The sequence below is a fragment of the Mycteria americana genome, chromosome Z, assembly GCF_035582795.1.
Source record: "Mycteria americana isolate JAX WOST 10 ecotype Jacksonville Zoo and Gardens chromosome Z, USCA_MyAme_1.0, whole genome shotgun sequence".
Classification (NCBI taxonomy): domain Eukaryota; kingdom Metazoa; phylum Chordata; class Aves; order Ciconiiformes; family Ciconiidae; genus Mycteria; species Mycteria americana.
Window position 1 is genome coordinate 46619199 of NC_134396.1, and position 14171 is coordinate 46633369.

A 14171-nucleotide genomic window follows, 5' to 3' on the forward strand; every position below is an offset into this window, starting at 1 on the left:
TCTCCGAGGCGGCTTCCAAGGGGGTAAAGGTGCTGAAGAGAAGGAGGGGGTGTAGGTTGGTGGTGCCTGGTGTGGGCAGGGGGTGTTGCTGCAAAGAGCCTGAGCTGGAGGAGGAGGAAAGATGGCTAGTTGTCACAGTGTCCCATGGGGGCATGAGGTAGGAAGGGAGGAGAAACCTTGCAAAGACTCAGTTGTATCTGTGTGTGAAGTGGGTTATTTGCAATACATTACCTGTGAAATTAAGTTATTACCAGGCACATCACACCCCGTATGGGTGTGAGATCACTGCAAGTACAGCCTGTCTCTGACCTTACATCAAAGAGAAAAAAATTAACGTTTATTTGTCCAGGCTAGATAGATGTGTACGTTCCAGCAACATATTCCAATGCCTGTCAGATCTGGTGTTAGTTTCAGTCTCATGGGGTATTTAGAAGTTGCCTATTAGGCACTCATTTTGTATGCCGTCTTGTTTCGGACCTGGAAGGTTTGTGTTTTCAGGCTTTTCTTAGAAGCATCCTGACAAATGAGCGTAGGTTGATACTGCTGAGGTCATCTCTTGGCTCCAGGATGTGGGGATTTTGGGAAGTGCAGAAGTTCTTTGGCTGCAAGGCAAGCTTTTCTAGCAGGAAGAATAGTGGTGTGGTTAAGAGGCGGGGTGGTTAAGCGTCGGATGAAGAGTGGAAGATGTGTGTGTGTCCTACCTCTTTGCGCAGGCTCGCTGGCTGTGTCTAACAAGCGTGCTTGGGTGTGCACCAGCCCTGTGCCCTGGGCTGTCATGGGCAGGAACCCAGGAGGGTCAGGTTGCTTCTCCCACTGTTGAAGCTCAGTGGGAGATGTTGTGACTCGTCTGCCCTCTTCCCCAGATGTTTTCTGCAGGTCGGGTAGTCACACTGCCCTCTGCAAGGTGACTGGTGTGGTCCTGGCCGCTCTGATGGGTGACCCTCCAGAAGGAGGACCACACATTTCGTGTGGGCTCTTGCGTCTGCAGTGCACATGCTTGACTTCACCGCCTGGTGTAGCTCCTCTGGTTTGGATGGGAATACTAACGAGTCTAAAGTTAAAAGGTGCAGGAGTGATGGACAATTAGAAAAGGACAGAGAACACCCTGGATGTCAGTCATGCATAAACAGCACCTGCTCTAGTTCCTTCCCCAAAGAAAAGAAAAATATTAAAAATAAGAACGGCTCTTTCGAATGGTGTAATTGCTTATTAGTTTGTATATTCTGTGGCTGAAACCAGTGGTAATTTAACTCCTGCTTCATTTACTATAATGTTGGGATTAACTGCACATGGGATAATAGCCTGTTTCCCTAGAAAGGCTTCTCGGAACCAAATGTCTGGCATGCGCTTATGTACTTCTTGCTGTGAAGTGTGCTTTGCTCTGTGCGGCAAAAAGAAATTTAGGGCTTTAATTTCACCTTTTTCTGCTCTTCTTTTAGGAGTTTCTTTAAAGCCTTTTCACTTATTGGAGAAACTCAGGAACGAGAAAGAGTTTTAATCCACTTCTCCAGCAGATACTACCAGTGCAACCCAAATACCATTTCTTCTCAAGGTAACTTTGTTTCTGTTACGAAGGTCTTTGATTGTTTCCTTCTTCCTTCATTCTCGCCTTCAATAGCATGTATGGTGTGTGCCCGGGAGCTGAAGGTGCATAATTGCCGTACCACACTTTAGAGACTGCCTGTGGTGAGCACTGAAATCCTCCACGTTCTCCACACATAATCGTGGTAAGGCAGTGAAAAATCTGTATTTATCCCCAGTCAGGAAATGTGTTTAGGCCTCCTCAGTGTAAGTCCTCAGTTGTAGCGTCTCCAGATTTGAATGTCCTCAGTTGTGGTTTCTGGTCTCTCTGACTTCCAGTGTGTGTGGGTACCTGTACTCTAGCTACCTGCATGTAGACAAGAATAGTTCCCATCTCAGGTGGAAGAGAAGCTGTTCGCTTTCCATGCTCCATTCAGTGCTTGTGTCTCTGCGTGCACTGGCAGCAGGCATGCCAGTTCTTGCCAGCTGTGGGGGTGAATTTTGGGTGCTGTATCCAGACCCTGGCACGGTTTCATCTCGACTAACAGCAGTCAGAGCGCTGCCTCCTTGCCAATGTCTCCAGTAATTTTGGAAATGCATGGGGGAAACAAACACGGATCAAACCTGAGAAAGTTGGCATTGGAGAAGAGGACGAACTGTCCGCTGGCATAGCTGCTGCATTCAGCCAGCCACGCTGGCAGAGGCACGCGGCCCTGTGACTGCAGCGCGGGCTGATCACACGCTGAGAAAGGGAGGAGGACGAGAAATAAAATAAGCACGGGCTAAGCTGTGCCTTTAGTCTCAAGCGTAAGTGAGAAGGAGCTGCTACGCTTGGAGGTACTGCCACGCTTCCTTACCCCTTGCTTTGCGGCCTGCCCCTGTTGCAGTGAGGTGACGTTTGTCCACTTCACGCCTGTTCAGCTTTACTGGCTGGCACACGGGGGAGGGAAATTAGGTAGCAGTAAGACAGGACCTGCTCCCATGCTCTCTCTGTCCTCTTCGTTAATTCCTTTCTTGTTTCAAGACATTGCAGGCAGTCAGGTACAACAGATGTGTCATGTCAGGACTGAAATAATGACTTGCGTGTTGACGAGGCAGCCTTACTCTAGTCCAGGGTGCAGGGAGGGACGTTGCCACTTCTAAGCCTGAGTAAGCATTTAGATTAAAGTGAGTCCTGCAGACTTTGCCCAGGATTCTACATAATTTTGATGCTGTATTTCTGCTGTCAGTAGTTGAGTGCTACACTGCAGAAATCTGGTGGTTGTTCCTTTCAGTGGAAATCCAGGATTGCATTTGCCTTTCTATTTTGTCCTTTCCCTTTTCCATCCTCTGGATGCATCTGCGGTTTTGAAATGAGAGGGCAGGCTGCTCTAGAGAAATGCATAGACCTGAACTGGAGCACCACAGCCCCAGATTCAAGCTGCTTCAGACTTTCTACTGCTAGTGATAATAGTTCTTCTCTCATTTCATGCTCTGCTACAGTTCGGCCACATTGCTTGGGTGCTAGGGCCTGTACAAACATCCTAAGAAAACATGGTCCGGTAAGGGAACACTGGTTGGGGAACACCTTTTTGTAATGGCTTCATCTTGCAGAGGTTTAAGCCTGTGATAGTCACCCTGAGTGTAAGAGATATCTATCCTCATCCCCCATTCCTCTTCCTTCACAGCACAGAGGGACCTGTGCATGGTCATTACTGGACTCGGCCACGAAGTTTTTTATGTACACCTCCCTGCAGTATGTGCATGTCTCATAAATGACTCTGTGTCTTTATGACACCCTTGTGAGAGAAGGGGAGCTGGCACCATGTGTGTATGAACAAGAGAATGGAGAAAATATTTTTCCTAGTGTGTTCCTAATGTTTGGAAACTGGCTAGAGGCATTTGAATTTTCAGAGGTGATAAATGGCACTGTGGGCATTGTCACCTTCGTCTGGATTTGTGCATAGCCAATACATTTTGGGTTTTGAAAGGGGTGCCTGGAAAATGAGGAATACAAAACTGGTGTCTGCTTTTGCAAATGACAGTCTACACTGACTTTCCCAAGTCTGCCACAGTGACTCCAGGGTTAGAATCTGTCTGTTCTGGCTCAGTGTTGAGAGGCTTAGAAATTGCTGGGGCACTCTCTACCCAATATGGAGCCAAGGCAGCATATGTAGCTGACTGAAGTTCTCCAAAATTCAGTCTAATTGAGCCCTGAACGAGGAAGGGGCCAGAGGGGGAGGAAAACGGGATACCATGCTGTATCCATTCAGCACACAAGAATGGGTGTATCTTACTCTTCCCTTTCTGCCCTGAAATAAATGAAGAAGAAGGAGCTGATTCAGGCTGTGGTATTGATATTAGCAAGCAAAGGGTGACAGCGTGGTTTCCTGTCTAGTTTGCGTCATCCATAGGTGCTGCAGGATAGTTTTGACAGTCATTAAAAGATGAAAGAAAGGCTGTTCTGGCTTGGCAGCTGCGGGATGACCTCACTGTTCATTTATTTAATTATGTGTATTTCTTGATAAAACAGATTCTCATTAAGGGAACAGACTCAATTAGGCTATGAGGCTCGATTTCAGCTATTCTTAAAGGTCCAGTTGTGGGTTTGCATGTGACTCTGGTTATGTCTCTTTCTGCAGATGGAGTTCACTGTCTCACGTGTGCCATGATGCTGCTGAACACAGACCTGCATGGCCACGTGAGTATGCACAGCTTTGCGTAGACTGCTCCTGTTGACACTGTGCTTGGAGGGGGTGGTCTTCTGGCAGGAGAGTCCCCTGGCTGGTGGTCTGCTCCTGAAGCACCCCTGCAGACAGCAAACAGTGAGAAGGCTGCACACCCAGGCGGTCGTCCTGGGCAGGGCTTTCCAGCATGCCCAGATCAGTCATGTGTGCCTGGTTTTTGCCATAATGTGTGAGGATGCTCCTTGTCCTCAGGCCCCTGTCTTTCTGGTGTGCTTCCCATCCTTCCCTGGTTACAGCTGGCCCTGCCTGGGAAGCTGTGGTTGGGATTGGCTTCCCCTTTCCAGTGTGTAAAAACATTTGGGAAGGCAGAAGAAAGAAGGCAGGTGAAGAGGTGCTGGGAAGGTCACAAGGGGAAAGTGATGTTTGCAGGCATCCAGTTGCAGGGGGGAGATCTGGTGGAACCAGAGTTCTGCTCAGCCAGGGTTATGACGGGTGTGCCCAGAGCCAAGAGAGCCGGGGGGGGACGTGGGCATCCTGAGTGGGAGCACTGTGTCCCCCCTCTGCACACCTCTCCCCACAGTCTGCCCGGGGGAAATAGTATTCCAGTTTGAGTCCTCTTAGTCACACTGGTACAGGGTGCCAGCAGCCCTAGGGCTTCTATTTCAGCACCTGTGGTGCAATACGCCTGCTATGCGTGGTATTCCCATGCTGATGGGAGTCTTCTTCCCTCCTGGAATCAGGATGGAGAGGGAAGAACACAGGGAGCATTGTATGATAGCATGCAGGAGCGGTGGCTTCAGCCAGGCTGCTTTGGGGCTTCTCTCTGGCTGAGACCCTCCACTGCACTTCCAAGGGCTCTTCCAAGAGGGCCTCGGTTGGGAGCTCTTACGCAGCAAGCGTGGTGGGTCGGGCAGCAGGAGATGGAGGCACTCTGGGTCTGTCTCCAAGGGCTGCTCGGCCCCTGTGGGTGCAGCTCTGTGGTGGGTGCAGGTAATGAAGCCGAGGCTTGTGCGTGCTTCCCCAGGGGTTTTGACGCCCACCTCCCGTTAATTGAATGCCTTTGTCTGAAAATTGTAGAAGCGGGACGGGGAAGGGAGTTGCAAAGAATTTTTTTCTCTGAAGGCTGAGCCTTCCCCAGCTGAGGAGCACGTCAGTCACACGGGCGAGTGAGCAGAGGGAAGTACAGGAACGTGCCCTGGTGAGCACACCCCGCTTCTCTCGAGCACACTCGAGACTGCCCGCGCAGGCATCCTGCTCCCCGGGGCGATGAGCAGCCTGGGGCACCTGCTCTCCAGCCTGCCTGGCCTTGCAGTCTGGGGAGGGGGACTAAAGGGTTGTGCATCAGCCTGACAGCATTTCCTGTCGCTGCCTGCGATGCTTTAGTGGGCCCTACTGTCTTCGTTAGGTACTGGAGCAAATGGTCTGGCTCTGACCCATCCTCGATGATGATGATTTGCAGCTGAAGCTAGGATGACTCTGGCTGTTGCAGTGTGTAACTTTGGAGGCTTATCCTACTGGCAGTTGTTAGTGTGTTGTTACATGTACGCAGCTATAATGTTTGCCAGACTCCTGCATGTGTCTCCTCTCTCTCCCCCTCCCTCCTGTCTCTCTCCTCTCTCTGTCTCCCTCCCTGCTTTCCTGTAATTTTGGTCTTCCCCTTATTGCTTTGCTTTTTTCCACATAGGTGGTAAATTGGGCATTTTTGACTTGGAATGCATCCCCTTGCAGATAGACACTAATTGCCTGTTTCCTAACAAAGATAATGCTCTGACCCATCCTTAGCATGATTCTGCTGGAGCAGGAAGTAAATGAGTCACAGGGCTTGTCTACACTGAGCTGTGTTTGTTGCTGACATACTGATCATGTGCGGACTCTTTTATTTCACAATAAGCTCAACTGCTTGTAGGGCTGTAGTGCAGCTGCTTCTGCCTTCAGTTCACTCTTTCCCTTAACTCTTGTAGACAAACTCTTACTTATCCCTTTATTTATCCCTGTCTTGCCACATTTCATTCTCCTTGTAACTAAATAATTTTTGCTAGCTGTGTCTTGGAGGTGCATGCTCGCTTCTCTGCAGGGAGATCATCACCCAGACTGTGATGCTAGAGACTTTTAAGGTATCTCTAGACTGCCAGGCACATCTTCTGGAACCTGTGTGGCACTGTTGTTGAGATGTTAGCTTTGGTCCTGGAGCAAAACAGCCATTCTTCTGCAATGCCAGTTATCTCAGTGGGTGAAAAGAGCAATTTAGGGCAACCTCAAGCCTCCAAATGGAGCAGTGTGGGTCCTACATGAACATAACCATTCCTTTTCTGTTTGTGGCTCAGTTGGGCAACTTTCAGTCTGAGAATTAGACAGAGAGAAAAGAAAGCAATGCTATGGAAATGTCAAGGCAGCCTCAGCTTGTGAATCAGAAAAGGTAATGGCCGCTCTTGGGCATCTTACTCCGACTCAGGGCAGTTGCTATGGGAAGGGAGCATTGGGAATCGTAAGAGAAAGGTCTGGAAATGGCCTCAGTCGGCTGTTTCCTTATGCCCCACAGCAGGATCAAGTAGAGCTTTTCCATCAGAGGCTGGCAGAGCCTCTGGAGACATGGGGGTGTAAGGCACCATGCAGATAACAGGGAGCTTCATCATCACCCTCTTCATTACCCTCCAGTGTTTAGCTGTTTTTCTTTATGGATGGCCGCGTGGGACTTGGTGTCCAATGCACCTTCCTTTTTCTAACTATATTCACGCAAGGATGCTTGTCTCTGAGTAATCATGGGAATGCCTTCTTGGTGCTGCCTGCCTTGGGCTTGAACGAGAGCAGGGAGATGCGATTCATCTGATGTTGCGTATTTACATAATTTTGGAAATCAGCATGAATATGATGCTGTGTTTCTCTGCCATCCCTTCCAGAACATTGGGAAAAAGATGACCTGCCAAGAGTTCATTGCCAACCTCCAGGGGATGAACGATGGCAAAGACTTCCCGAAAGGGCTGTTGAAGGTAAGGAATGAACTGCAGAACATGGGTTTCGTTTTTAGTGAGAGATGATTCAAAACAGAACACCCTGCTTGCATTTTCTGAACCTTAATCGTCAAACAGGACAAGCAATGGGCATGTTTCTCCTCCTAGAACAAATATAATATATACAGCATTTATTCTGTTGTTTTCCCTCTTGCCTTCACTTGATTGTGACTGAGGCTCTCTGCAGCGTGGAGAGGCGAGACTGAACTCCAGGGGGGGCAGCTCCAGAGCCATGTGTCTTGTAAGCTCATGAGGTTATGCCGTTCCAGAGTGCTGTCTCCTGATTAAAGTGGACAGAAGCAGCCAGCTGGTTCTGACTACTGAATACGTAAGAGCTAATCCTGAGCTCTGCATATCTGGAAGGTGTGTGTGTTTTTTCATCAAAGGTGCTTTTGGGTTTTCACGTTAGAGCAGGAGATGTAATTTCAGATTAGAATGTGTTGTCTGGCACAGGCTGCTTTGCTTCAGGTTTTGTTCATTAAGTTTGTGCCAGGAGTTAAATCTGAAGAACAGGGAAAGAGGCTGAGCAGGACGAATCTTGTTTCATTGTCAATAATAATGAGAATTTTTCATTTCTCTTTTGTCTGATTGCTGGCATGAAACAGCAGTCTGTTTGAATGAAAGGAGAAGTGCATACACTAGAGTTCATAATTTGGTTTTTTTTTGTAATGGAAATAAAAATGAGAGGTTGCTGCATCTGAGAGCTGACCCAAAGCCTACTGAAGTAAATCAAAAGAATTGCCGTCTCTTCTGTGGGTTTTGTGTCAGGCCCATTGTGAAATGAGGATGTACCTGCATAGTTACAAGTAGCAGACTTCGTTTTCTAGTATTGGTAGCTTCTTCAGTTTTTCCAGCCTCTTCGGGGAGCTTTTTGTTGGGCCCTCCTGCCTCAGTTCTTACTAAGGACTTAAGAATATAAACTCAACCCCCTTGTTTTTAGATGTAATGTCTTTGTTTTTTAAATCTGGACAGAGTATTCATCTGTCAGCAGCAACACTTAAATTTTTTTTTTCCCAAGGAATCTCATTTCTCACTCTGGCATAGAGAGATGTGTTGAGATTCATTTGCAGGCTAATTACAGTCCTTATTGAATAAATAGGTCTCCAGACTGTGTTTAAATAACCTTCTGAGTGTACTGACGAGAGACTTCCACTGGTGCTCACCTGCTGTTTATTTTCCTGCTGACAGAATTACGCAGTCGGGGCTGTATCTTGGTGTTTAGTGCTGACCTGCTAATGCTAAAGCTGCCTGGCTCTTTGCCAGCCCACCCAAAGCAGGGACCGGGATTTTTTGGATGTAGTAGGATGGAAGAAACCCATCGTCGGTGTCCCACCTCATTTGAGGCTTTCTGCCCTTTTCTGCGTGCTGCCCTGATGTCTGGGGACAGAGGTGGTGCCCAGCCTCGGTCTCTCATCTGGCTTGTCTGAAGATTTGCTGATGATCTGCCCCTTGTTGTTTTAATTTATCAGTGGAGGGGAGCGGAGTGAGTGGCAGTAACTGTGCATTTGAGTAGCTACATCACTGTGTCCGCAGCAGCCTCCCTGCCACTAGATATGTGATTACAAAGACTTAGCAGAAATTAAATTTGCATTAGTCTCAATAAATTAAATTCACAGAGCCTTCCTACAGCACAGTGCCAAAGCGCATACAGCTTGCCAGTGTAACTAATGAGCATCGGTGAGGCTGCGAGCCATCTCCCTGCGTCCCTCCCCAGCCGCCTGGGAGAGGAAGGACCGTTTCCACAGGGTGGCAGTGTGCCCCTGTGGGAGTGAGGTCCTGAGCACCCACTGGTGAACAGTGCAGGCCCGTGGGGAAGCTTTTCTGCCTCTCCGGTCTTTCTGCGTTCCCCTCGTGGCTGTGCTGCAGCCCTGTATGAAGCTCTGCAACTCTGCCGAGCCCTGGAGCAAAGCTGAGTGGTGCTGAAGGGGAAAGAAGAGGGGGGAGATCTTAGCAAGTGCTTACCTTTTTGCAGGTAGCATTCACCTAGGGCTTGGGAAGCTCTCTGCAGCATTTACCGTGGACGCAATTCACAGAGTCAGGGGTGCAAATACTGCTTGGGCTATCCAGGACAGTCAGCAGACAGGCACAAATCAAATGTTGCCTTCAGTCGATCCCATTACCCTTAGTGCTACTGAGCACAGAGTGTGGCCCTGAGCGTTTGTTTTGTCTGGATAGGAAAATAGCCCTTCAAGAGGCAGACATCAACACGTGAGGAGGGGACACTTCTGTCTTCTGTGTGATCAGTGTCAGGAAACTTCCTAGGTGAGATCTGATTGCTCCTTTCCACTCCCATGAGGGAGACATCTCTTTGTTTTATTATGTTTTTTCCCAACAATAAGGACGCTTTGGTAAACACCGTAAGTCCTTCAGGATGATTCTCGGTGTGTCACTGATAGTGCTTTGAGAACAGAGATTTTACTCTGGCTGGAGATGGAAATGAGAAATGCTAACATGATCTTGCTCACCTTGTGTCTTTCTGTCTGTTCGTTAACATTGGAAAGAATTTTGCTTTTGTACACCCATCTGCACAAAAGATTAATCTCTTTTTCTTCCTTGTTCCTTTTGTCAGATCTGAAGTTGCTTTTAAAGTTGGGACCCATAAAGGCAAATGTGCCAAACTGTGATTAAAAGCATGGTTCTCCCCATGGGATCTACTTGCAGTATTCATATATTCAGTACTTTGCCAGGCAGGCAGATATATGTACCTTCCTTTTTATTCCATCTTAGCTCCCGTTCAACCGTCTGTCACACATCCCATTAATCTGCCATCAGCTGCTAGTAAAGACTAGACGTGGAGACAGTAGCCTGATTTCCAGTTATGTACTGTCAGTGCATGCTGACCTGCGAGTGATAGTTTATACTTACTGCAGGGTTCCTGTATGCCTTCAAACCAGGGCAAATTCCCTGTAAATGAGAACCAGCATCCCGAGCCGTAATTCTCTTCTCTGGTGTAAATCAGGAGCATCTGTCTCTGTGGGTCTGGCTGGTGTAGAAGGTGAGTCAGGTCTGTTAAATCCAGGCAGATTAAGGTTATTGAAAGTGAAATTTTTCAAAGGCAAGAAAACTTTTTGAAACTCCTGTGCTTTGACTCTGAGCTGTCACACTCCAAGCACACAAATAATTTTATATTGTATCAAGCTGTGATCAGGCAAGGTGATCCTGAATTTCAGCTTTGATCTTACACTTCCCTGTAGCAAAGGTCCCTTTGTCCTGGTGAGTTGAAGCCCTGGAAAGAGTGCTAAATACCAAGAGTTGTGACTGCCCGTGTTCTAGTTAGTGCAGCAGTACTCTGGGCTCAGTGCTCGCTCCTAAGGCTGACGGTGAATCACACAGCTGCCAGCATCTACAGCTGGGGACGAGTGACAGGTTTACCGGGACTGAGCCACACAAAGGGACCCAGCTGCAGCGATCGCCTCCTCAGAGCGGGTGTACCTGACATCCCGGATCAGCGGCCGCAGATGCTGCTGCGGATGGTGAGGGAAGCGAGGGGAGAGATGCAGCACCACCATGAGTGAGAGAGAGCTGAACACATCAGAATCAGTTAAAACAACTAAGTCCAATCTGTGGGGTTTTAGCCTGAGAGAATCATGACCAGACCATTATTTGTTTATTCCTATAGAAAGGGAGGCCACGGCTAGGGTCTCCCTACTTGGAAGGGAAGCGAAATCAGTCTGGGGCAATGTCAGGAACCTCATGACTACAGCGTAGGAGCAGTTTATCTGCAGGCTGGTTCCTTCCTCCTATGCTCACACCAGCTTTAATCTGGTGCAGTGATACCATCTTCACCGATGATACTCTGGGTTTGCATTATGTGACCATAGCCTTCTTCAAAGCTGGGCTTCACGAGATTGTCTGGAATGAGAATGGCTTGGAAAGACCCTAATTTTGGTCATGCATGCTTGCTTCATTTCCTGTAGGCAGTGCAGTCCCCGCAAATGAAGTGCTGCTACAGTGCTGGCCGCTGTGTCTTCCTCTTGTCACTGTGTGGCAAGGTGTGTGAGACTCCGAGCAAGGTGGCAGTGACGAGGCCTTTCTTAGGCAAGGAGAGAAAATGTCTGCACCAGCCCACAGAGAGTCTGCAAGGAGTTGCCTCTGAGGAAATGGATCCCTGCTTTTGTTAGGCAGCCTCTTGGGAAGGGTACTCTGTTGTTAGGCAGTGTGCTAAGTACCACCTGCCCATATTGTCCTGCATAAGTAAATGTCCTCTGCATCTGCAGTGTCCAAGGTACCTCATTCACGGAGTCAAGGGCATCCCCAGCCTCTGACGTGGGCTGACTCTGGTGGCTGCGTTGCCCCCCAACATGAACACTGGGTGTGAGGGGGTCGTACCTGGCTGTGTGTTCTGGTGGGAGGTGGTAGCTCTTTGCTGACCCACTGTGCTGCCAGGAAGCCTCTCTGTCATGCTGAGGGATCTGGGATGCTCTACAGGGTCTTGGCTAGAGCCATCCCTGCAGGGGCTGCTGATGGAGATAAGATGCCAGTCCTGCATAAAAAATCTGCTTTTTCTCAAAGGCTGTTTTTTGGCTAGACCTTATCTCCTGGAGGAGCACTGTAATGAAGTGACCAAATTAAGTGGGAGTTGCTGGTGCTGAGCTCTTCTGAAGAACCAGTCCCCCTTAATTTCCTAAATGATCTGAATTCTTGATCAGAATTGCTGGGATATGCAATTTCCTATAGACGCTGCAAGGTAGGGTTTATCTCATTTTGCTGTCAGTTCCCTGCACTTTAATTAAGGATTTTTTTTGCCACTGTCTTTCTGCCTCCTCTCTCTTTTTTTCTTTCTTTCCTTCCCCCCCCCCCCCCCCCCCTTTAAAAGCCCTCCAAAGCAAACACTCAATTTAAAGAGAATTACTGGCACCTTGCTTCATCCATTCCAATCACTTCAGGTATTTAGCAGAGAGGAGGGAGTGACCATCAGGTGGCTAACTTCCCCCCACCCCATTTATGCAGAGGAAATCACACTGATCAGACTGCTGTGTACACCCTCATTGCTCTCATCTGCAGTCTCCACGCTTCCTCCATTTCATGGCTGAGGCTCTTTGGCAAGGAATTCCCACCTTCCTGCTACTGCTGAGTGGAGATGGGAGCCTGATGAATTCGGGGAGACGGGGGTGTGCGGCAGCGTGCCAGAAGGGCCCCAGGAGGGCAGGGCTGGCTGCTGGAGCACCCTGCGGCTGCGGGCAGAGGAGCGGAGGGCACCAAGTGTCTCTGCTCCACCAAAGAAGCCAGAGCTCTGCTCAGCAGGAAGAGAGCTTGCCTCCTTGTTTGTCCCCCAAAATGAAGTTTTTCCTGTTAAAAATATTTCTCTTGCGATAATGTTTCTGGGGCAGCCATTTCTTATCTGTTTGAAATGAAAGATCTGTTACTGAAGGCCCCTTTCAGCTGCTAGGAGACAACACTCTAATCCGGCAGTATAAAAGTCAGGGAACACGGATAAAACCATTAATCCTTGTCTTAAACAGTTGTTTGCAAAAGCATACTTTCCTTTCACTCTCTGAAGAGCCACAGAGCCATAGTGACTGAAGGGAACACCCGGCTTGTCTTCGCTCTCCTCCAGTCTCAGCGAGGACCTTCCTGCTGCGATAACCTTTGTTTCCTTTGGCTTGCAATTTTTTTGGGGTGGTGTTGTTTGTCCTGTCTAAGAGTAATAACCAGTTAAAGCATGCCTGTGCAGAACTGTGAATTAAAGCAGGTTACAATGGTGCATGCATTGCTTTGGGTCCCATGAGTAATGGGAGATCCTGACACCCCCCTGCCCCGTTGAAATGCAAATGTGTTTTCTTTTTTGTTCCAGGAACTTCCCTCAGTGCATATAAAGAGAAAAATCTGAAATCTATTCACTTCTCTCAAGTCAAATAAGCTCAGGTACTGTGTCGAGGAAGGCAACATAAGATGATAGCAAAAGCCTAATGCTCTCCACCAACTCTCTGTCCCTGAGCAGGGAAAGCAGAACTTTAGAAAAGGTTTAAAACATAAAATTTTGTAATGGTGATGCAGGAATAAGGATTCCTCTGCGTGGTCTAGGGGTGGTACTAGGGATTTCTTATCTCGCTAGGAAGCAGCCATTACAGGACAGGCCTGTTTCTGCTTTCATGATCTGCATTTCTCTGAATTATTTTTGCTCCTCCAACCTTTCATCTCTTTGCTTTCCGATTGTTATTCAAAAGATCTCACCTAGCCCACCCGGCTTTTGTGTCAGCAAGGAGTGAAACCCGAGCAGAGTCAGCTAAGAATTTCCATTACTACTATTGCAATTATGTGGCTCAATACCAGGCTCCTAATGAGTATTTGGGGGTTTAATTTTCATCTGTGGAGGTAAGGTCTCCACAGTGTCTTGTCCAGGTTGATCAGGCAAGTGAATCATTTGATGGGTAGCTTCTCCAGCCTGTCAGATAGCCAAGGCTGTTGGTAGTCCCGTGGTTTAACTGAAATGCTTAGCAGCTCCCGAGGATGAATGTCACCATTCAGAGCTTCCCATTTCTTGTGCTGTCAGTGTGGAGGATACAGACTGGTAGTCTCCAGGAATGATGCGCTCTGCCACTTTAAAGGAGGAATTTTGGGCTCTTTTCGAGCTGGGAAATCTCTAATACAATGTCACACATACATTTTGGTCCCTATGACATATTACTCCCACCCCCATGTAGGTAGAAAACAAATTCTGAAAAACATTCTTTGATCTTCCACCCACTGATCTGCTTGAAATTTAAGTTCTGTGCTGCAACTCGAGGGAAGGAGGAGTAGGAATATAATTTATACCATACTTAAAAAAAAAAAAAAAGAGAAGAGGAGAAAACATTACTTCCACCAGTTTTAGAATTATTGCTGTATAGATCTTTGGTATTCCCTCTGTTTGTTACCACACTTTTCAAATGACACTGGACTATTCTCTCTCTGCCCCAGTTACACTGTTTTCTTTCAAGCAAGAGTGCTAGGTTGCTCCTTAAATTTTGGGTTGTTTTTTTCTTCCTCTTTTTTT

General features: G+C 48.0%; 1 protein-coding gene across 8 annotated transcripts in view; it reads left to right on the forward strand.

Annotated features, from left to right (window-relative positions):
- The window catches only part of LOC142402685 (PH and SEC7 domain-containing protein 3-like), a 115667-nt gene that overhangs the window by 44049 nt on the left and 57447 nt on the right, over positions 1 to 14171 (forward strand). For all 8 annotated transcript variants that reach the window (XM_075488393.1, XM_075488396.1, XM_075488394.1 and 5 more), the window contains 3 exons: positions 1440 to 1552; positions 4143 to 4201; positions 7085 to 7174. In XM_075488393.1, the coding sequence (XP_075344508.1) occupies positions 1440 to 1552; positions 4143 to 4201; positions 7085 to 7174 (262 nt within the window). The remainder of the gene's footprint in view (positions 1 to 1439; positions 1553 to 4142; positions 4202 to 7084; positions 7175 to 14171) is intronic.